The following is a 23955-nucleotide window of genomic DNA, read 5'->3' as shown; positions in this document are numbered from 1 at the left end:
TTTCTGACACAGCTAGATGATAAGATTTCCTGTCATTTGTTTACCTAATAAATACCTTCTTTTTCCTCTCTGCCTCTCATGTTCTGTTATTATTATCCACTGTGTAAGCTGCTTGGACAAAAGCTTTTATTTTTGAGCTGGGTGATCTCCTGACAGTTTTCACGGTGGTGTTATATTTGCTGCAAATTACTGATTCACTTACTTCTGTTGCCTCTGGCTTATGTTTATTTCTAATGCTTGTTCATTAGCAAGTAGCTCCATTTGTTTTCAGGTCACCTTTTCACTCTCCTTATTCTTCTTCAAGGATTTTAGTTCTTCAAAATTATATGTTTCCTTGTGGCTATTTTATAAATACAACTCAGTAGTATCTAAGTGGGCCTATTTAAAAACAATGTTAGTTCTTCTAGTTACTCTATGAACACATGATTATGTTGTTGGTATTCTGGGAAATTTGCCATGTTGAAAAATTCAGTTAAAAAAAAACAACACAGTTTCCTTCTGTCCCCTATCTGGCTCTTGTGTCACTGCTGTTTGGCAGTCGTTCTCCCAACAGTGCCGCATCCCATCTCTGCTCTTGCATCCTCTTCTCTACGTGCATTATTTACAGTGCTAACTTAAATTTCCTTTTACATGTTCTAGTCCCGGGAAGAGAGGAAGGTAGAAGCCATCATGCACATGTTTGAAAACTTGGAAAAGAGGAAGAGGAGACGAGAGCAGCCATCAGACCGGAACAGCACCGACGCTGAACTCAGTGTCAATTCTGAGGCTCCTGACCTGGAGGAAGTAAAAACAGAGACTCCCGAAACGGAGGATGGAAGTTCAGCACTGAGTGCTGCTGCTCCAAACATTTCTAACAGTACCAGCAGTACTGGGGTGAACACACGGCGGTCTTCACAAGTAGCGGTAAGATGAAAATGGAACTGTTTAATTGCTTGTACCAAGCTCATACGCAGCATGTCTGATTGTTTGGGTTGGGAGAAAATTTGGGCATTCTGCTTTAGGCAGCATGGCTGTGAGGTTAGACAAGGTTGGCCAGGGTTTTACCCTGTTTTGTCTTTAATGCCTCCAAGGACAAAGATTGCACAGCCTCTCTGGGAAGCCTCTTCAGTTCAGGACTGTTCTCATGGTGAAAAACTTGTCTTATATGTATTTGAATGTATGTACGTTGTCTCATCTTCCAACCCTGCACTGCTGCAAAGAGCCTGGCTTCATTTTCTTGATGGCCTCAGTTTGGATGTAGAAAGGCTGCTCTTAGGTGTCCTTGTTCTCTGGGTGGATTAAGCTCAGCTCCTTCACCCAGTGGACCCCATATAGTAGGCTGTACCCCTTCTGTACTGATATGACCTTAAGTTGGAGGTATAGCTACAGTAATTGAGGAGTTTTGTGTGTTTTTTTTTGGCCTGTTTTCATTGCAAGTATCCCCATTATATGGCAGAGCCCAGATACTTGCCTAGAACAATGCATGTCAGCTCAGATCAGGAGTGAGCGTAGTTACCTTGAGACAAATAGCAAGTTGCTTCCTGCTGCTGTCTTACTTAAGATAAATGTTCTGATTGATGCCTTAAGAGCACAGCAGATAAAATGATAAGGTCCCCAAAGCCATCTTATGAGCCCATACAAATAGGGTCCAGCCAGATTTTGTGGGTCGGATAATGTCAATAAATAAGTCTTGGGCCTTCATCCTGTAAGCAGAGAAAAGGAAGACTCATGATGGTGCTAGGACTAATGACAATTTATGTTGTAGGATGCTGTCCCAGAAAAAACAGTTACTAAGCCCGCTCCAGCAAAACCCTCCAGGCCCCGACCAAAAAGTCGCTTCTCTCGATACCGGACCAGTTCAGCACAAAGACTGAGAAGGCAGAAACAAGCCAGTTCGCAGCAAGCTGAACTTGTACAGGCTGTCCCAGAGGAAGGAAGCACTGCCAGCTTGGTAACCACAACAGATATCAGCAACGTAGAAGGTCCAGGAGAAGGCAGACAGTTGGTGGGATCTGACCCAACTGTTATCATGGCTGCGGGATCTCAGTCTAATCGGGCTGCAGTGAAGTACCCCAAAACTAAAAAGGTAAGTATGGTCAAGTGCTCAAACTGGAGAGAGGAAAAAGAGGTTTTGTGTAGTACTGGGGCTCAGGTGAAGCAGTTCTTTAACATACATGACCTGATCTAAGGTTTGCTTTATTATTTCTCTTATAGTGTCTAAGAGCTCTCACCACGTGTCAGAGTCTGGCTGTTCAGCACTGTAGAAAGAAAGATCAAAAAGAAATTGCCTGGTCAGTACAGTAAATCAGCATAGAACTTAGATACCAACAGGGTGGCAGAGGTGCAATAGGAAGGGTCTTCCTGTTGGGTGCAGCAAAAAAGGCTATAAAGAGACAAATTATTCACCTTTGCATATGTGGGGAGGAAAGCGCTGCAGCTCGAGGAGTCCTGGGAGAGAAGGGCTTGGTGTCATAAGGAGTTGGGTGATGGAGGGTGAGCCCTGGGTGAGGAAAGCAAAATGCAGTTTAAGTACTGCTTTTAAGTACTGGTATTGAGGGCAATTAGAGATGAGTGATGTCTGGGAAAGGGCATAGTGAGGAGAACAAGCTGTTTATTGTTTCTGCAAGAAAACAGGGTGCTTACTAATAGAACGATGGAGAGAGCTGGTGGGTTTGCACCTATGTGTAGTGAGCTAGGAAGAGCTTTTGGCCGCAGCATGCAAAGATGGTTATAACAAATCTGATGGGGTAGCCAGCATTTAAAGATTAGATGCTGATATTGGAAAAGAGCATTAGCTTTGGAGCCCAAAGGAAAGGATGTTCATTAGAACAAGTTGGGAGCCATTGGAGAGAGAGGTCTGAAGTAGTAGCAACTTTCAATTCACTAGCCTGATTAATATCACCAGTACCATTCTGGTGTAACATCCATGGTAAGGAGAAAAAAAAAGCTACCGGAAATAACTGGGGTGTTGCAACTTGTAAAGGATAGTAAAACAAAGGTTCTCTTGTATATGCCAACGAGAGAATGAGGAGAGAAAAATTGAGTCATTATGTAGTAAATGTTGGGTGGAATTTAAAAGTAAGTTTGGAATGGCATAACAGTGTGCTGGGTATGGGAATCAGTGGTGGTATCTTTTTGGGATGAGTGGGATGGCAGGCTGGGAGGGTATTTATTTAGAACAAGGTAGAAGCGGTTAGCTTGCAGCTTAGAATTGAAGACCAAGAGGGAATGTGACTGCAGACTATAATGTGCAAGCTGGAGAAACTTCTAAGGGAAAGAAGCAGAAATTGCAGAAGCTAGTAGACAGCTGGCACGTACGGGGCATAAATAAACTAGCCATGAATACATTTAGGCTTGCAGCTTAGAGACGGGTTTTAGAACAAGGCGATCAAGTTCTGGGAGAGCCTTCTAATAATATTAATGGAGCGTAAGATTGAGCTGCTTCCATAAAACAGGATCACCTGACTCAGTGCCTGCAATAGATGTGAATCGGGACTGATGCAGGAGGTCGTGGCTGCATTCCTTCCTGTTGAGGAGTAAGGAGGTTTTAGCATATGGGCTGACCTAAGCACAGCTTCATTTACGTGCCTTTGTGCCATCTCACCTTTCTTCTTCACCTGTGCTAGTCGCACTGACGTGTGTGCTTTCTCCCTCAGTATCTTGTTACTGAATGGCTGAATGACAAGGCAGAAAAGCAGGAGTGCCCCATTGAATGCCCTCTGCGCATTACTACAGACCCGACAGTTTTGGCAACAACTCTGAACATGTTGCCGGGTCTCATCCACTCCCCGCTGATTTGTACCACGCCTAAACACTACATTCGTTTTGGTTCACCTTTCAACCCCGAGAGACGTCGAAGGCCCTTTCTGTTGGACGGAATTTACAGCTCCTGTAAAAAGGTATGTTTGATCACGTCCTAACTTTTGGGGGCTGTATACTCATCATGCTCTTACTGGCACCCTCATAAAGCTGCCGTGTTTTCTGTGAGCCTATTTCCATGTATTCCTGCTGAGCTGGCCTTGCCTGGCCACTTGAGGAGGTCTTCAGACTGCAACTGCTGACCCTTGCCTAGCCAGGGCCCAGTCTTCATCCTTGCTTTTTACTGTGGTAGAACTGATCTGTGACTCCCTTCTTTGAAACTTGTATTTTCACCCCTGTGGTGGCTGTTTATTATCCAGCGTACGTGATTTGAGGGGTTTAATTGTTGCCCTTAGAATGTGTTTTGTCACTGCTTTCACAGAGGATGATTGGCATTGTAGGGATAGGTCAGCTTTGCAAAAACACCTCGGGAATACAGCGTCTCAGTCGGGATCTGTTCTCTTTGGAGAGCCAGTGTTGTTTTGCAAAGGCTGTTCACAAGAGCGAGCCCACAGCTCTTTGTTTGGGATCACAGACTGTCTGTCTACAACAGCTATTTGTGGCCCTGCAGGAAGCCTGAACTGAGTCCAGCTGAGGACTTCATTCCTCCAGAGATGGTGTGTGGCCAGCAAATGCTGGCATTTACCCGTCCACAGGCAAACAGTAGTTCAGGTTAGTTTACTGAGTCAGATTTCTATCTGAATCCATCTTGCCAGTCACTTGTCAGCTTTGCTCAGAGGCTTTTCCAGTTTCTGTATAATTACCCAAGAGCAGCATTATGGAAATCCTTTCTGATCTCACAGTCGTGGTAGCTTTCAAAGTCAGGCACAATGTCCTAGTTTCTTTGCCCCCTTTTTAAGGAGTTTTTCCGAAGAGTTAGTTTGGACCTTTCTGTTCCCACCTCTGGCCAATTTGTTGTCTTGCACTAACATACACCTACAAAAAGAAGCTGAGGTTTCTGTTGAGTATTTCCTTCATAGATAAAGCTCTTGATGGTTCATATGTACTCGTGTGAACAAAATCGTATTTGCTTCCATGTACCTGAGTAATCTGCCCATGCATCTTTTATTACCTTTGGCTATTTTCTAGTCATACAATAATTCTGACTGCAGGAGAGAGAACGGCATAGTCTGACTTTCATTTGGTCTACTTCTTCCCTGAAGTGAAGTGGATGTTGTGTTGCAGCTCAAGTGCTGAATAAAGCAGAAAGCTGCTTTGTGTCATGTAGCCTATGCCTATTTTGTGCACCCCACTATGACGACTGAATTTTATTTGACAGGTTGATTTAGATTCGTGTTCAGTCTGTGATTTACCATGTTTGTTAGAAAAAATCCATTAGTTTTCAAGGCTGTAATTTTAAAAGTGATTGTTTCTGGCTTTGTATGGTACTTTGTTCTAGCCTGTGCTGAGCTGTGTACTTCTTTTTTATTTTTTTTTCCCCATGCATTTTCCAGTTTACTAAGAAAGTGTTTGAATACTGTCTTCTAGCTTGTTCTTGTTTCTCCCAGGTTGGCATCACCTGGAAACTTAACCACACTGCCTGTTCTATTATCTAAATAATTAATGAAATATTGAAGGATTCAGTGCCCAGAACCTATGTTGCAGAAAGTGTTTTTGATAGATCTCTACTTTTTGAAAGTAAATAATCAATAACTGCTCTAATAAGGATTTTCATCTACTTTGTAGGAGTTCCCCAGCTTTTTCATGGAAAAGACTGCTTGCTAGCATTTGGTGTTTTTATCACTACTACTGACAGCCTGGAGATGTAGGAAAAAGTCTGCCTCTCGTGCTCAGGAGTGTTCAGAAAACTCTCACAAGGAAGACCTCCTTTTCAGCTAGCTGAGGTCTAGAAATGGTCCAGAACTTGATGACATTGCTCTCTCAAGACCTGATCTTTCTGTCGTGTCTGCTTCTTGACTATTCAGTCAGGAAGGTTGATTTATAAAGGCTGTTGAAATAGATCACACATATTTTCTTGGATTGTCAGCAGGCCTCTTCCTTAAGCTACTGAGGACTGTGCCAAAAAACCTCAGCTGATGATCTCAGTTTGCATCCAAAGCATGCCAATATCTGAACCTTGCAAGGAAACTGAACTGTATAACCTGTTCACGTTCATCACACATTGTACAGTGACTTGGCTGTCAGATCAGATGCTGCACTTAAGGTAGCTGTGCTCCAGACTGGCTGGCACTCCGCAGTCTTCCTAGTGGCTACAGTGGAATCCATTGAGATATATTTGAACAGAGAAAAAGTGTCTGCTGTACAGTAGTGAAGGCCATCAAAATAGATCCTGGCACCTGCTCTTCACCCTTGCGTTAAACTTTTTTCACTTTGAGGATTGTGGCCACTGAGTTTCTGACACACTTCCATGATAGCTTAAGGAGTCAAACTTCTCTGGGAGAAAAAAAGACTGGTAAAGTGAGTCCCTGGGGTAAACTACACAAATGCAAATTACTGTATTTATTTTTCAGCAGTTTTGTTGTCATGCTACTGAATTACCTTTGTGTTTTCCATTATTTTATGGTATTTACTTTTGATAGTAAAATAAGCAAAGGTTTGCTGCCTGCTGTCAGGAGTCAGCTTGTATCGAGATACAGGGGTAGCACACCCACTGTAGCAGCTGATTTGCTGAGACTTCAGTTCAAGTTCACTTGCATGAGATGTGAAACATTCCTCATCATCCATGTTCTAAAGGCCAGTGTGATTGATATCTCTTTTATTAGTAGCTGAAGAAAAGGTTTGCTTTTATTATTCTCTTCTTGTTTTAGCCCTCTGAAAGCAGCTACTTGCATTTTATCAGATATTTTGTTCTTTGTCTCTGCCTGGCAGCAAGCACAGTCCTGGAAGAATTATGTGACTGAACTCAGCCGTTTCTCAGCTGGAATTTTTAGAGGAGAATCTATGTAAGGCTCTAATGTGCCTTGGTGAAGCAGGGGGGCAGTGTGTTCATGCTCCTGAGCAGGAAACTTTGTGAAAATCAAGGTTTTAAGATAGTTCATCATACTTAGCTCTTTTTTTCTTTTGATGAAGCTTTCTTTTGATACTTCTTAGCTGCCAGATTTTTTAAATCTATTTATAGTTTGCTTTTTTAACATTTTATTACTGCTGAAGACTGATGCTTAGAATAAATCTCATCAAGAGCATATAGTCAGGCCCGTCACAGTAGCTATTAGATTCAGTGCTAACAGCTGTGTGCTAACAGGTTCCCTTTTGAGAGAGTGTGAAGGAGGTAACACCAGTGTTCTGAGCAGTCTGCCACGCTGCACAGAAACGTAGGTGTTGGAGTGCATCCTGCAGGATTACACAGAAAGTACTGGAGGGGTTGCACGTTTATGTAGTCTCGTTCTGTTTCAGCGCTGGATCAAACAAGCCCTAGAAGAGGGGATGACTCAGACCTCACCAGCTCCACAAGAGAACAGAACCCAATGTCTATACCAAAGTAACGAGAACAACAGTTCTTCCAGCATCTGCAAAGATGACACAGGTAAGCACTCAGCACCATCAGGGTAGCGTGGGCGCTTGTGTGAAATTGGGGAAGCTGCTCAATAACAAAGGCAGCTATACAGGATGACATCTTAATGTGTACTGCTGCTTGATGGCACATCTTTCTGGCAGGTGAGAATGTTACTTTGCCATTCATTCACATTTCTGCAGACCCATTCTAGCTTGTGCATCATGTGTTAAATTTCTCAGTATTTTCCTATGAAAAGGCAATCGCTTTATCTTGCATCATTAACCCCAGTGCTGGGTGATCATTTGTCCTGTGGGGGTGGGGGAAGTACAATATCGTCTCGTTTCAGCAGGATGCTGTTAGATGGACAACTAAGTATCTGCTGACTGTAGAAGGATATAGCAGAGTCTCATGGGCATATATGTAATAGCAAAATGAGTAAGTCTCAAGGATGGAAAAGCTAAAATCTGTGTGGTAAGGAGCAGAATGGTTAACTGTTTTGTCTGAATCTTTCTACAGAGAAAGAGGTTGAGGATCTGCCCAGCCAGGGATCAGTTTTCCAAGAATGACAGGGAGCTAAGCAATTTACAGATGATAATAAAGAATCAGTTATTGAAAAGTTATATTAATAAGAAATGATCAGAGTGCCAAAACAAATAAACGTACATCCCTGAGCAAGACCTGAAGACCTGAAGAAGCAAACAACTGAACTGCAGAATGTGCTGAAGACTTCTTTTGTTGTTAACCAGACATCAAAACTATTTTCTTTTGAATAGAGATAGGCATGATGGAGAGGGATTAATCCTTTGTGGGAGTGAAATGCATTCGGGCTGTATTGATGTTGTATATAGGGAACTGGTTAGGTTCAGGTAATAAATACAGCTGTCTGTGGTTTGTTCACAGCAGTGATAGGGTGACAGTTCCTTCTGACTCCCCTGTACTACATACCTTCCTGGCTCCCTTCCCCCTAGCTCCCTCTTGTGATTACTTCCTACTCGTTGAAATATTTCCTTTCCTTGTTCACTATATGTTGCAGGTTATGTATAGTTCTGTTAGCAGTATCTACACCTGTCTCAAGGCTGGTATAGAAGTGCCTTGGAGGTGCTTCATTTTTAGAAATCTTTCATAGCCATGTTGTGGATTCATGGGCTCCATTTGGGATGGGAGTAGCGAGGAGGAGATGGCTTGTGAGTTGCAGTTGTTAATGGTGTAACCTTATCCTCGGTTCAATTTGCTTTTCAGACCTATTGAGTCCCCTGAAGAAATGGAAGTCACGCTACTTGATGGAGCAGAATGTTAAGAAGTTGCTGAGGCCTCTGTCTCCTGTCACCCCCCCACCTCCCATCTCTTCAGTTCCTGGCTCAGTGAGCCCACAGCTGGCTACACCCTGCTCATCTGTGCCGGGAGAGGAGGAGAGTCGCAATGGTTATGGCATGATGTTCTCACCAATTCCTTCTCTGGCTGCTAGTCGCTGCAATACTCCACTACAGTTTGAGGTAAATCTGACCAGAGACTGGGAATGCCAAAAAGGGAAGAACTGGAGCATATGCCCCAGATGTTGCAGTAGGCACACCTTCCTATCTGAGAATGTGGCTGTTTTCCTGAGCAGCAGCATAGTGGCAGACTCTAGAGCACTGCTGCCTTTCTCCTCTGCTCCACTTTTGGCCATACCAAATCTCTTCCTCCATTAAATACCAAACCTTGCTGCAGCCCGGCCTTCCCTCACTTCATCAATAACATTAGTTTGATTCTTTCCTTCATTTCTGCAGCTCCCAAATTTTGTAGGCTCTTCAGCGTTCTTTAGTCTTCCTCACTTCAGCTCTCTGTGCCAGTGTGGCTCCCAGTCCTCCATGCCTGTTCCAAAGAGTGTAACTGCTCCAGTTCTCATAGGCTGTCTGACATCCTCAGCTCCTCTTTCAGCAATCCCAAGTATGGTAGAAATATTTTGTCAGCTTCCACTGTGTTCTTTGGTTGTCCTTTCCCTTTATGGTGTAGCGAGGAAGCACCTTATGCCTTTGATTTCGTGATGGCTTCCTTTTGCAAAAATTTGCAGAAGTAAAGAAGTTTAGGTGGATTTCTTTGCTCTAAAATCTGTGGGAGAGTTTTCCACATCTGTTCAGCCTAGAACCTTCCACTTGCATTTTGTGTTGCATCTCTGTATGTGAATAGGGATCATACTGTTTGTACTTCCAGTTTCTAGTATTGCCTGTTTTCATTTTAAAAATGGAACTCTTCAGGTCTGCTGCTCACATTCTGCCATTTAAAAATTCTAAAAGTCATTTTGTGCAGCGACAGACTGCTTCATACTGGAGACTGATTTGCTGGATTCCCTCCTCTGTTTTGCAGCAGAGCAAACAGTCCTTTGTGGTATTTTTAGCTTGGTGTGCTTTTGATTATTTTCTTTGAGAACCCTTTTTTGAAAGTTGTCTGACAGGCAGATCTTTGGAGGTCAGCGGGGAAGATTGTGGAGTGTTGAGGAGAGAGATGAAAGGCTGTTTGAGGCACAGAGCTTGATTGTAAAGCGATCCTTACTTCTGCTGTGGTTTAGCTGGCACTTCAGAGCAGTGTTGCCTTGTATCTCAACAGTCTAGTCACTGTTTTCCTGCCCCACCTTAAGGTGTTAGTTGCCATGTGGGAAGCCTGTATTTTACTTGGCATCTGTATGCTTGCCCCATTTACCTTTTTTGCCCTTCTTTCTAGGAAAAACGTCTAACAGCTTGGTAGACCATCGGCAGCTTTGTTCAAACTGTTGTATTTCTCTGAATGCAGCTCATTCCTCACATCTCTGCTTTAATGCCATGTCTGTTCCGTTTAGTTATTGATTCTAACTTGAGAGAGTACAACCTCAGTAGGTACAAAGGTTTATACGCTACAGCTGTGGCACTGTAGGAGGAAAACACTGCCAGGGAGAGATTGCTTTATTTGTTCACAAGCCGCCTCAAGTGAGTGGAAGATGATCCACCACTCGCTGGCTGAGGAATATATTTTTTAAAGCTGACTTTTAAGATACTTCCTTCTTGATTGATTTCCTGACTACTCTCTGAAGAACTTGTATGATAAGCTTCTGAAGTTGATCATGCTTTTGCTAACGGAATTTTTTCAGACTTAATTTTCAGGCTTTCTAGTTAGAAAATACTCATAGGAGACAGGAAGCGTAGTAGAACTTTTTATTTGGAGTTCATCAGAAGCTTTTTGAGCTAAGAAGTTTCTGAGCAGCCTTGGTTTTCTGAGTTTCTGCTTTGCAGAGGGCAGTGATTCCTCCCATATTTCTGACAGCAACATACATCTAGGAAACCTTCCTTTCTGATTTTATTTTACGCCTGGTCAGTAACACAGAATGGAAAGTGGTTGGGAAGGAGGCCTTAAAAATGCCATCACGTTTACATGAGCTGCCTTCCACTGATGGGTGCTCAGATGCTATGTTATGGTATACAATTAAGCTGTTCATTCATACCCGTTCTCCTGACCTTTGCTGGAGAGGTGGCCCAAGTGGATTGAAGGAGCTATTTTTTTGTTTTCTACTGGTATAATGTCCATGAAAGTTAACTGTAGTGTTTGGGAGATCTTAGTGACACTAAGACTTAGTGTTTGGGAGATCTTAGTACGTTTTATTTGGGCAAAACCAGGCTTTCTGTCTCTTCTGTGTCTTCAGACCAAACACCAAAAATATCTTTCTCTGCATTTCACAGTGCAAGTTCTATATATGACAGCAGCAGAGATACAAAGAATGAGATGGCTTCTTCCCTTAACATTTATGTGCTCTGTTGTGGGTACTAAGTTGCAGCATGAAACGCTGTAGCCTAGCCCTGTCTTTGTGCTTCCAGGAAGCTTTAGAAACCACTAAACCCACAGAGTTACCATTTCATTTTGGGCCAGTTCGTGGTATAGTCTTTGTTTAGAATAGTCATCGCTAACCAATATGCTTGTTTTCTAATTTATTTTACTTTGCTTTTTGACTCTTTAACTAGATGAATAACAAGATTCTTTTCCCTCTTCCAGAACGTATCCTCCCCTGAGAGTTCCCCTGCGCATAGACCTGAGTCCATGTCACCCGAGGTAGGTATCACGCCATCTCAATTTCATTTGGGGCTGAGAGCCTATGCTTGAGTGAGTGTCTGAGGCTGTGGTGGGAGGGGAGGGATGGATGAGAAGTGCAGAGGCTGGTGGGAACGAGGGTGGAGCATTCCTCACAATAAGACAGAAGAGGTTTTCCAGGGTTATCACAAGAGAGCGAACAAAGTAAAATAATTGAAGATTGGAATTTATTATACGTTTATTGACACTGATGGGAAGCAGGCTATGTACAGACCTGACATGCCTGTGTGCCCCTAAAGTGAAGGCAAGGGGTATGGAGACCCAGGAAATAGCAATCAACATCAGCCCCAGCCCAGCAGACAAGTGCTGTGTGATATTTACTAAGTAGCAGCAAAATCACTACTGGGAAAGAAATGGGAAAGCATTCACTGGTAATTTAGACTAGCTTATAAGGGCACAGCAGGGCACCTGACCTGCTCTTTTCAGTCTTGATTTATGTCCTGTTCGCTTGCAGTCTTAAAATGGTGAAGAGATGCAAGAAAGTAGTACTTTATTTAGCTGCTGGCCTATTGTAAAACATGAGCTGAAGTACCTTTCTCAGAGACTGGTTTTGCAGTAGAAAATCTGCATTCATCTCTAACGTGGCAGATTACTTGGAGCTGTAATACAGCAGAGGAGAAATGTTTCAGCAGCTGCAGTAGGGCATATCTGGTGCCTGGTGCTGCTGTGTTTTTCCTTAAGCACTGTAGTCCTGCAAAGAGGATGAAATTGTCAGTTTTGCTCATTGTCTGAGTTCCTGACACATTAACATGGTGAAGGAGAGCATTCTGCTTTTGCCCGGGAGGTTTTTTGGCACTTAGAGTAGAAAAATGGTTGTACCATTGTATCAGTGCCTAGTGTTCCAGAAACTGCAGCAGTGCAAAGATGATGCCATTATGGTTTTGTCAAAGAATGTAGAATGTAGAAATGCAGTCTAAATTAAATGAATGGAGTATTGTTAGAGATTGCTGAAGCTGACAATAAGTGAAAACAAATGGGTTGGAGGTCCTGGGCATCATACTGTTGCCACAAAGTCGGTGGTTGACTTGGGACAGTCCAGAACTTGGCTAATAAACAGCAAACCGACAGCTGTTCAAATCTGCTGCTTTCTCCTCATAGTGAACCTAGCTAACCTAGTTAACATCAACAGGGGGACGTTTGGGGCACTTGAAGATGCTGGTTTTTAATTCATTGGCTGCCCGAGGATAGTGCTGAGCCTTGTTCTCCTGCTGCAGTAAGACCTCTAGAGAGGGAAAGAGCGTTTTGTACTGGACAGCTGAACTGGATTACTGCTTAGTCCTAGCTGTTCCCTTCTATAAAGAACAGAACAGTGCAGGAAATGATCAAAGGGGTGATGAGAGAGGAACTAGAAAACAATGAGGTAACATTGTACAGAATGTTTTCTGACATTTCTCTCCCCATCCTTGCCTGACCCTTTCCCTAACTTCCCACCCCCATCCTATATCCTCCCTGGATTTTCCAGCACTGCGTCCGATCTGACGTGGATTCGAAGGGTGGGTACCTGGATTCCAGTGCAAACACCTGCCCAGAACGGCCATCGCTGCTCAGCTTCGGATCCTCTGATCTGGCTCCACAACCCTCCGTAAACTCTACTTCAGAGATGAACTTCCCAGGGAAAAGTGGGGAAGCACAGATGCTGCTACGAAGCTCTGATCAGGCTTTTCGGACAGAGTTTAATTTAATGTATGCCTTCTCCCCATTGAACGCTATGCCACGTGTGGATGGTTTGTTGCGGGGATCTGCTCCTTTGGGAGACAGGAAGCCAATGAATTCAGAAGCGGGATGCTGCAGCTCTCCTGCCGAAGGATATTTCAGCAGACACGAGTCAGGACTGCTTAAAGACACGGTGCATGGATCCATGTCTCCCTGTGGCGAGAGGGCTTGTGAAGGCGTCCGGTCTGCTCCCCAGAATCCTCCACAGAGGAAGAAGGCAAGTATTCTCCTAAAGGAAACCCTAAGGCTGCAGGAACCTGAGCAGGAACTGTCTGCACCATGGCAAAGATTTTGCAGGGAGAATGAAGAAAATGGAATGTAACTAAAATGCAGCCTTGGCAAGTAATCTAGGCATTCAGTGCCAAGATGAAAGCAATGTAAAGTTGCGAAAAGAAAGAGAGCTACCACTTAGGCAGGATTTTGATGTGAGAGCTGGGGATGGAGGGGAAAATCAGAATGCAAATACCTCTTCTCAGAGGCCCAATGTTTCAAAAGACAATGTGAGCTGCTTACTGGAAAGACTTATTAATAAGGAGACATCGCAACATTCTCAGAAAAGTAGATGAGTGTTGTTAGGTAAATTTTAGCACTTTGAAATGAGAAACACGGGAATGTTGTTTAACAGAAGGTAAATAAGTATTTGTTGCTAGTAGTAGGCTGATGACCCTCACAGGTCTAGAACTGAGTAGAGATGACAATCGGGCATTGCTGCCATAAAACCAGGGACAAAACATACACTAGTGTCGATGTGTGTCAGTGCCTTACCTGTGATTAGGTATTTTTTCTGGCAAGTGTGGTAACTTGGACCAGTTGTGCATGTGTCCAGCTGGCTGGCTGGCTTTGTTTGTGGCAGATTTTTGGTTACACTTACCTTAAAAACTTTCTGTGTTAAGTTACCTTTGGAAATAGCCTGTTCAGCATTTTAGCCTCATAAGGCAATGAATACAGATGCTGAATCCTAGCTGATAAATTCTTCAGCAGAGCTGTCTTCTGTGAATCTTTCATGAGGGGCTGAGCCTCATGACAGCACTGTGGGAAGGCAGACTGCAGGTAAGTGTTACGCTAGAAATACTTGTGTACTTTTGATCCCACTGTCTCTGTTATGAGACAGCACCACTTGGGACATTTTAGTCTCTGTCTTTGACAAAGCTGAGACTGGCTTGCACAAAATAGATTCTGCCTCTGCTAGACCTGATTACTGAGGTGACAGTGCTGGAAGTCTGCAGCACTGGCTGCTGAACCACCATAGCATGAGCTATGCAGGCTAAAATTCTGTGCCAGGCTTTACCAAGTTTTTAGGGTTAGTGTGGCTGAACTGGCAGAGGTGAACAGGACTCTGAAGATCTGTTTTGTGAAGGTTTTTGAGATGTACAGATACTGATCTATGTTGTATAATGTCACAAACCATGGAGAGAGCAAACCAAAAGGTGTTGAGAGGAGGCGTGCACAGAGGCTTGATGCTTGACTGTGCAAGCAAATACTGTAGTAGTGTGAAACCTCAGGGGCACACTGGCCATATATTCCTGCTGAAGAGGTCATAAAGAGGGAAATGTGAGTAAGCCTGGCAGTTGATGAGTGGCCCAAACTTGTACCACTTAGCTGTGTTTCCAGAGTGCCTGCAGGCTGAAGATTTATAATCCCAACGTACCTTTTAAGATTTTACCTGCAAACTCAGAGAAATTATTTTAAAAATGGTGCGTGGGCATCTTCTTCCCCCTAACCCAGTCCCCTGCTTTCCCTGACTCACTGCTGTGTTTTTCTCTCAGGTGTCTCTGCTGGAATACCGCAAGAGGAAACAGGAAGCCAAGGAGGGAGGCGAATCAGTGCGGTGCACAGGGACTCCTACCCGGCAGGGCAGCAGCAGCTCTGGGACTGACACAGATGTCAGCAGCCTGCCGGGCTCTGTAGTACGAACCCCGTCCTCTCCACAAAGTGGCTTCTCCCCTTCTCATCCCTCCCTGCCTCACGTAGAGGACGTCAGCCCACCAGACTCAAGGGGGGCTAGTTCCTCATCACTCAGCAAATCCCAGGAGAACATCAGCAGTAGGTGGTGAGTGTTATCCCTCCGAGCAAGCCTGAAACTGCTCTGCAGATATGAACCGAACTCTCTGGGGGGGAGTTTCCATTACAATAATTGCAGCTGGATGGATTCTGTTGGGTGTCTTGGCGTTATTCTCTTTTGTAATTGCTAAACAGCTGTGGGGAATGGGGAATGCTAGCAGGCTTCTCAGCCCGCCCTTTAGTTCTTAGTTTAGATATCAAAAATCTCCCCGAAAGATGAAGTTAAACAGTTGTCTCTCCTCCGGTGGTTTCCTTTTAAGGACACGGTTTTGAATTCTCTCCTGCAATGAGAATTTAATCCACGTCTAGTTTAAAGGGTGTTCGCTTGCTGAATTTCCACTGTTTAGATGAGTGTGATAACGAAGTTAAACTTCTGAGTAGGAAAGCTGAAAGAGCCCTCCATAACTTTGCACATGAGAAGCAGGGATGATGAAACTACCCCAGCTCTGCAGTCCCTCGCACAAATAACTTTGAAAAGCAGTTATCAGGCTGAAATTCGTGACTTGCAAAAGCATGGAAAAATCACTTTAACTGAGTTACCACGTGAAGGTTTGATAAGGGGAAATGCTCGTCTCCAAAAACTTGCACCTGATAGTAATGTCTGGTCCCAAAATGAAGCACTGCAGCCCTGAAATGCAGAGTACTGAGTTGTGGTCTGTACACAGTGGGGATAAGGACGTTCTGCTGACTGGAGCTGTGTGGTGCGGTGGCTTTGCTGCCTTTTGTATTCGAGTTCTGCTTCTGGAGGCTACAGGCACAAAGGTGTAGCCTTCGTAACGCTGACCTTCCACATCTGCAGCTGTGTCACTGTTGATGCGCTGGCAGGTGAATGGCAAGGGAAGAGATGCTGAGCGATGCCGAGGGCAGTGAGGAGTGTGAAATTCACGTTGACAGTGCCTGAAAACATTTTTGGGGTGAATTTATAAGAGTAGTAAGACGTTCTTTCTTCCCTTTCCCATCCTCCCCCACTGTAAATATCATCACTCCTCAAGTTGAAAATTTATAGGAAATAATTTGCCTTGTACCTCCTGGCAGCACTGCCTGCCAGCTGAGCTGCCAGATGTTGAGCCTGGCCACAGCTGAGGCAGTCAGCTGATGATTGGGTTTTAATCTGTTTTGTCCAAGTCTTGTTATCGCTTGCCCTTCTCCTCCTGTGCCACTTTTGCCTGCAAAAAAGGTGGAAGAAAAACCTAGCTGAATGAAAAAAACCCTACTTGGGGGCGAGGGGACTGGTAAACTTGCTCCTGTATGATGTTTTATATTCTGTTAGCTCCTCAGCAGATGCTCTGCCTTCAGTTTATCACATGGTTTCAACAGTAAATGTTGCTGTGTGGGATTAAAGATGGTATTGGTACAGGACACAGTGTAAAAGTTGAAACCATGCTGATAGGGTTAAGCAGCTTTTGCTGCCTTTTTTATTCCTGTTCTGTCTTTTAATGGACAAGGCTAACAACCTCTCAGCCTCCTTCCTCTTTAAAAAATATACATACGTATATATGAGAAACTGCATGATACAGAGTTAAAGTTGTGAACCAATTTCATCTTTAACTCTGAGTGCTTACGTTTCTGATACATTTTCAGATGTTCACAGTAATATAATACTAGGGACAGAAGAAAATGGTGGGATCTAAAATTACGTGCCTTAATTTTCAGTTGTCCAGATTTTTGCTGAATTCTACAATATTTGCCAATAGCTTTCATTTAAAAAAAAATAAGTTTCTGTCTCTTTCAGTTGCCAAGACACAGCCATCACAATGTAAACAGATGTGCTGCTGCCCAGTAAACCCAGCCTTGCAGAAAACTGTCTCCAGCAAAACAATAGCAGCAACGAAGGTGTGAATTCACCCCCTCACCCCATTCACCTCCATGAGGTGTGAACTGTGGCCCCTTCTCCCTTCTGCTTCAGTGAGGGGTGAACTTCAGTGTCTGGGCTGTTTATTTAAAATTTAAAAAAAAAAAAAGAAAAAAAGAAAGAAAAAAGCTAATGTAAAGCACAGTTTTTAATATCTTTAAAAAGAAAAACAAATACAGAAGTCGGTTAGCACAGTGTTAGGCTGCATATTTGCATGGTATGCAGTGTGTTTAACGTTTTATTTGAATATTTAAATGTGGGCGTTTTTAGGGCGCGCTTTTTTTGGTTTCTGGGTTAAGACATTCTGAATCCTTAATAAGAGTGCTACTATTTTCCATGTTAAAACACGTACTTCTAAAGAGCTTTGGATGGTCCAGAGCATGGCAGGGTTCTAGGGTGTGTCGGTGGCTCTCCTTTTCTTCTACAGACGGGCTTTAGTAAAGCCACTTCACCTCTGTTTCTCAGCCTCAGAGTAGATGCTTGTAATAGATCACGGAACAAGATCTAGCACTGATCTTGAGAGTTTGTACATTAGAAAATAAATGGGATAAAATAGCATTAATGTGCAAAATGGCCACTCTAGCTCTGCTCCAGGAACGTTGCATTACATGACTGTACTATCTTGACACCGTATTACTACAAGGTACTGGTTTGGCTTCTCTTTAGTTTGAATACGAGTAATCTGTGCAAAATAACTGCATCTGATTTTAAGCCAGTAACAGGATTTTCCAAATGCTGTTGAATCTTGAAACAACTTTTTGGGAGAAAGTGTCCTGTAATCAGGTGATCTACTGAGCTGAATATTTATAGCATCTTTCTGCTAAAAGACCTTGTTTTTCTCAGGGCAGTGCTCTCATGGTAGCCAGTGACGGACAATCTAAAATCCCACAGGAGGTTATTTATGACGGAAAAGTAGTGCAGAATTTTATTCCTCATCTGTCTAGAGAGCTGGTGTTCTCTGATCCCTCCGTTCTATGGCAGGGGTTTGCATTTGCAATAACTTCATACCAATGAATTTAAGCAGAAACCTTTGAGACTTCAAAGACAAACCCATCTTGTAATTATACCAAGGACGCCACAGCCCCCTTGTGCGTTGGTCACGTTGCTCTCAGCTGTGTAGCAGCAGTCTTCATCTGTTCCTGGGTTTTTGTTGCAGGATGGTCCCAACGTCAGTGGAGAGGCTTCGAGAGGGCCGAGGCATACTTGAGAAGGTGCTGCGGAGTGGTGCGAAGGTGTCCCAGAGAACAGAATCCTCACCCACCTGTGACAGTGTCATTGAGAGAGATACAGGTAGGAAGATGATGTTTCTGAAAACTTGATGGTAAATGCTGGGCTCAAATAGCTTCACAAACTTGCCTATGAACTTAGCTGTACCTTCATCTCTGTCATCATCGATGCCTCATAAAAGCCTTCTGCAAACCTTATTTAATCGGTATTCAGGTAATATTGCCTGACCCTGTATCCCTTTCCCGTTAGACCTGGACAACCTCTGGGTTTATCCAGAGTTTGGATTCGATGCATTTTGGCTCTGGCAGGGACAACTCTGCCCTCAGACAGACAGGTTAACCAAGCATTGCCTCGATTGCTCCTGCGCGCTGGGGAAGAAGGTGCTGTCGTTTAATAATGCTAGTTGGCTGAACATCCAGATAAATGTGTTACTCTTGCTAAAATGCAGGCGTAGGCTTTAGGCAGTGCTAAGAACTGATGTAGCTTCCAAGCCTTACCTCATTTCTGTTTGAAGTTGCTTGATTCCTTGAGTTACGGTATTTGTCAGTTTTGTGAAATAGACCCACTTGCTGAGATTAACTCAGTTTTTGTTATGTTCCTTCTCTGAATAATGGGTTGTCCTCACTGAGTAGCATGCAGGGTCAGTGAGTGCTTGTGACGTGAGCTGAGCTTACACCACTCCTTTATCCGCCTGTGGTGTACAGATCAGCTGTGACTTCTCTAAGATGGACAGATCACTTCTTCATTGCTTCATTTCTTAGCTGCGATATGGAGTTATTTTTATTTCATTTACTTTGCAAGGGAAGAAGGGCAGGCAAAATCCAGCCTGTTCCAGCAGGCCTGCACACTGCACATTCTTCCTCCTGGTTACATAAAACCAATTCCACTCCAGATAGTCGAAACTCAATGCCCTGGCTGGTGGAAACCGTTGCCTCTTTCATCCTAGCACAGAAAAATATTTTTTCTTCTTTTGCATACTCCTGCAATTTCTTCAGTAGCTTGTTGAGATTCTGTGAGCGTTCTTCCCTCCCCCAGTTGCTGGACTGCTGCTTGTGAAACAAAACGAGTGACTGAGTCCCTGCCACTCCTGGTATCACCTGTAGGAGTTGTGAAGATACACGTTTGCTTGGTGCTGTAATGGATAGTAAAATATTGAGAGAAAAAAAATCTGGGTGATTTCTGGTGATTTCCTTACGGAGCACATGGGAATGAAACTGAGTTTTGTGCACGCCACACTTCAGAGAATCGCAGCTGCTGTAGGTTAAAGCTGTCATCTCATAAATAGCTTAGGTTGGTACAGGCCAGTATTGGCAAGAAAAGAAGCAATTCTCACTTCTGCTTTGTCCTTCCTTGTGCAGTTATTCAGATACAGGAGCGGGAAATGTTGGCTTTGTCTTCTTAAGATTTACATAAAGCAAATTCAGGAAGGTTATAGTTTATTCACACTTTGTAATTTAGCATCTTTAGATGGGCTTTAAATTTCCAAAGATTTTTCTGTGAGCAGACACTGTCAGTAATGTCTGCAGCACTGTTGATGTGTCTGGCCTTTTAAGAAACAATTTATTCCAGAAGTCTTTAGGTTTCTCCTGATTCTCATACTCAGCTTCTGATCTCCTGAATTGAGCAGTTAGTCTCTTCTGTGCATGACTGCTTAACAAAACATGCCCTAAACTGCAAGCTTTGCCTTTCTGCACTGCAGTACTCAGAATGCCACCCACAGCAAACAGCTCCTTGGTGCATTGGGTGTAGTTTCAGAGAATGGAAGGTGGCACAGGACATGCTGGAAGCTTCATGTACCAGTCTCTGTGCGGGTCCTGTGCCCCGAGGAAGATGTCTGAGCCTCGGCAGCAGACAAGACAACTCCATCCAGATTCCTGTTTAGTTAAGCCAGCGACTGTGATGCAGCACAGAGAGGACAACCACAGCAAAGCCACGGGCGCTGCTGACACCGCTGCTTGTGCCAGTGCATCTGGTACAGAGCCAGGCTGGTCTGGCAGAAGTACAGAGCAGAGCAAGGCAGCGTGTCCTGTTTCAGGTCCGAGACATCTGTCATGTACATTTGATACTAATACCAGTGCTATCTCACCACGGCATTTCAAACACTGCTGCTGAGAAATCCTGCAGATAAACAACTCCATCTCATCAGACGGCAACATCGTAAATCTGATGTGAAGTCTCCCAGTCCCACCAGTTTCCCTCCCTCCTAAAGAGAGCGTGCTCACAGGCTGGACCCCGTGGTGACAGTAGCGGTAACAGAAAAACACCTGGGGCAGAGTGACTGGCTCACTTGCAGCGTTTCTTGTCTCCCTCAGTACAGGTTCAGATATTTGGTGGGGAAAAAAGCACACCTGCAAGATTGGGGTGATGGAAAAGCTTGCTCCACTAAGAAGCTTACTCTTTTTTTCTCTTTCATGTAGCTAAGGTGTATCAGTGTGTGCTGTGCTGCTGTTAACCCCTCACAAGTCATAGCTTTTTATACCATCCGGTCTTACCATCTGCCTTTGAGGACAGCCTGCAGCAGGATCCTACTGACAAGCTGGCTAGGAAGGGCCGATTGTAATTCCCCAGCTGTAACTGGTAGCCAGGTTGGATTCCTCTGACCAAAGCTGAGCGGAGAATTGCTGAGTCCTTAGAATCTGTCTTCTGCCTCTCGTATCCCTCTGGAAAGCCCCAGGCTGTCTGAATTCCCAAACAGTCTGTGTGCAGACACCAGGGGCTGCCCTTCAGACAGGCTGGTCCAAAGCGAGTGAGCTTTCTGCTAAACCAGGGAGACTTGGTGCAAGGGAGGCAGCAGTTCCTAAGGTGCATGGCTGCTGTATGCATGTGAAGCTTTTCCAGTTGCCTTCTCTTGGGGTCCTTCAGCTTCCAGAAGGCTGCTGGCTGGAGAAGCCACTCCTGTCTGGGCTGTAGCTGGAGGCAGAGCAAGAGAGCTGCAGTGTGCAGGCGTCACTTGAGAGGGAACTGCCATGACCTCAGTCCAGGGGATGAAGTTTAACATCTTGACTGTGCTGTACATTGCAGACACAGCAGAAGGAGACACTCCAGAAGCCCACAAAGGACCAGCAGTTTACAGTCCTTCTCGATACAGCTACCAGGTAAATTGTCATCTGTTACCTGCCAGTTCTGAAATGAAGCTTTAAACAGCATTGGGGCCGGGGGGGGGGAAGTGGCTTTAGCTGGAAATTACTCCCAGGCCTGCCACGCTAAGCAACAGGAGCACGATGAGGTAGGAGGTGCAGAAGTTGGTCTCCTTGACGTGTCTTTTCTTTTTTCCCCCCTGCTCCCTTGCCCAGCTCCTGCAGTCTGACAGCCCCCAGGCCGAGTCGCAGACCCTTCTCCAGCAGAGCTCCTCCCCGTACAGAGGACACCTTACTCCTTCTCCCGGCTACAGCTACCGAGCAGCAGCACAGAGGACAGGACACAGCCTCTCTCACGGTTCCTCAGAAACCTCCCTCTCCTCTTCCTCGTACTCCAGCCCTGCCCACTCGGTCTCCACAGACTCCTCTGCCCTGTTTGCGGGGAACTCGGTGTATTACAGCAGCCAGCAGCACTCTGGCAGTGCCGGCGGCAGCCTCCTGAAGAAGAGCTGCCCTGCTGCTGCCAGCCCAGCACAGCCCACGGCTGTGGACTCTCTTTCCTCCGAGCCTGGCTCCCAGCCCTGCACAGGAGCGTCGGGCTCCACCTCCGTTCCCCAAAGTGCTCGGTCACTACAGTCAGACTTGCGGACTATCAGCCTGCCCAATTCGGGGCAGTCTGTTCTCTACCAGGGTTCCCGGGGGGGAGTGATTTCCAATGCACAACACTACCCGCACCGAGGGGGAAGCAGTGTCCATCAGTACAGACTTCAGCAGCTTCAAGGTTCTGGAGTAAAGACTCAAACAGGACTTTCCTAGGGCTGCCTGGACTCCAGGAGGACAAAACTGCCCATAGCTCCTTCCAGTCACCTCTGGAAGTGGCTCCTGGGCCGGTGTTGGGAGCTTGCACCTGATGCTGGGCTGCCAGGGGTCAGAGGCTGAGGTCTGAAACGCACGGGTGAGATTTGTGAGCAGTATTGGCCTCTGGCCTTGCAGGAGAAAGCAAATTTCTCTGAGGCAGAGACTGTAGCAAAGCTGTTCCCTAATGCGTGGGTACATTGAAGAGAAGAGAGGAGAAAAAAAAAATGAAAAAAAAAAAAAAAGAAAATGGTTCAAGTGCAATGACTGTGGTGCAGCCTCTGTCTCTTGTCCGTGCCCATGGCCATAGTCACTCATGCAGTACGGACGTCTTTTGTATACGAAAGCGGTTTAAAGAAAACATTGGGGAAGTTTAACTCCGATCCCAAAGCTCTCTTTGTAGGTCAGGTTCTCGGTGCGTTCTGGGGAGGGCTTTAACCCCTTACGATCATTCCAGTCACAAGCAGACGAGCGCACGCCGCTGCCTTTGGGCCTGGGTGACGACCGCCACGGCCGGAGCGTTTTCCAGGACCACGGCGTCTCCGCAAATGTGAACGAGCACGGGGAGGGGGGGGTTGGAGCGCGTGTGCCTGGCGCTGCAGAGGAGCTGGGGGGAGCGGGAGCGGTGCCGGGGGTGCTGCTGCAGCCAGGGCTCTGAGCGCACGCCCCGGTGAGCACGGCGGTGCTGCGGTGTGCCCGAGGCTGGCTGAGGAGCCAGCGGCTGTCCGGAGGGGCTGCAGGAAGGTGGCGGCAGGTCCAGGGGGGTCCGGGTTGTGGCGGGGCTGAGGGGGACCCTGATTTCCTTCCCGCTGAGCGTGGCGGCAGAGCCAGCCCAAACACAGTGCGCTGTCTGTTCAATTCCATAAGATTGCCAGCTTCTTTCTCACTTGTTTACTGTAATATCGGGCGTGTTTTTATTTATCTAATTTTATATTCAGTTATAACCATAGTAGGTTAGCTAATATACGACAGGTGTCATCCCTGGTGCTGCAGTGGAACTTCTCCTTTCTCTTGGATAACATAATGCTGTGAGTCTGTCTCCCCTGTCTTTTCAGATGCACAGTCTTCTTCCTTTTTTTTTTTTTTTTTTAGGACTGTTACAGGTTTCTCTAATTCACAATTGAAATCAGGTGTTTGTTCAACCTAGGGGAGACTTTTAAAATATTGAATCAAAGAGTTAACTTTCTCACACTGTCTGGCTGTGAGCGTGTTGGGATGGAACTTGTCACCCCACGGTTGGGTGTCTGTATACTGTATAAAATAGGTGTAAACTTCGCTCAGCTTCGCCCTGGGTGTGCAGCCTCCCCTTTCATGCTATGAGCAGCATGGGGCAGGCGGGCTCTGCCCTGCCGGGTGGCAGGAGGGGGCCGGGGGGGCCCTGCGCAGAGGCGCCAGCACCTCCGGACGCAGCGGGGGGCAGGAGGGAGGGACCCTGGAAAGCTCTTGGAAAGGTGGGGGCTGTAGCTTCTTACTCTAGTGGAGTTTTTACACCATGCTGTAACATTTGAACTTTCACAAGAGATGTAATAATTTTGATAATAAAAATACTTAACTTGAAAACCAGGATTTTGGAAATCTGCTTTCTTAGGGCCTTGAATGCCGCTGCCCGGGTTGTGGGGTGGGTGGGGTGGGCACATTGGTCTCCTCCCTGCCTGTGCAGGGTAACTGAAGCACTGCAGGGGCAGACGCGTGGATCTGGCGCCTCCTGCTTCCAAATCCCTTACGCTCTCCCTTCTGCCAGCGTTTCAGCTGAAGTCAGGTGCTGCAGCGCGAGCAGCAGATCCTGA

General features: G+C 45.4%; 1 protein-coding gene across 4 annotated transcripts in view; it reads left to right on the top strand.

Annotated features, from left to right (window-relative positions):
* SETD5 (SET domain containing 5) overlaps positions 1-23728 on the top strand; it is a 63797-nt gene extending 40069 nt beyond the window's left edge. For all 4 annotated transcript variants that reach the window (XM_068694284.1, XM_068694285.1, XM_068694283.1 and 1 more), the window contains 11 exons: positions 640-903; positions 1745-2065; positions 3636-3878; positions 7192-7321; positions 8531-8784; positions 11288-11344; positions 12846-13313; positions 14863-15146; positions 18166-18299; positions 21258-21331; positions 21530-23728. In XM_068694284.1, coding sequence (XP_068550385.1) covers positions 640-903; positions 1745-2065; positions 3636-3878; positions 7192-7321; positions 8531-8784; positions 11288-11344; positions 12846-13313; positions 14863-15146; positions 18166-18299; positions 21258-21331; positions 21530-22129 — 2829 coding nt within the window. In that variant the 3' untranslated portion in view covers positions 22130-23728. The remainder of the gene's footprint in view (positions 1-639; positions 904-1744; positions 2066-3635; positions 3879-7191; positions 7322-8530; positions 8785-11287; positions 11345-12845; positions 13314-14862; positions 15147-18165; positions 18300-21257; positions 21332-21529) is intronic.
* The last annotated feature ends 227 nt before the right edge of the window (positions 23729-23955 follow it).

Source organism: Anas acuta, chromosome 11 (assembly GCF_963932015.1).
Source record: "Anas acuta chromosome 11, bAnaAcu1.1, whole genome shotgun sequence".
In the NCBI taxonomy this organism is placed as follows: Eukaryota; Metazoa; Chordata; class Aves; order Anseriformes; family Anatidae; genus Anas; species Anas acuta.
This window is presented reverse-complemented; position numbering and strand designations above follow the sequence as displayed.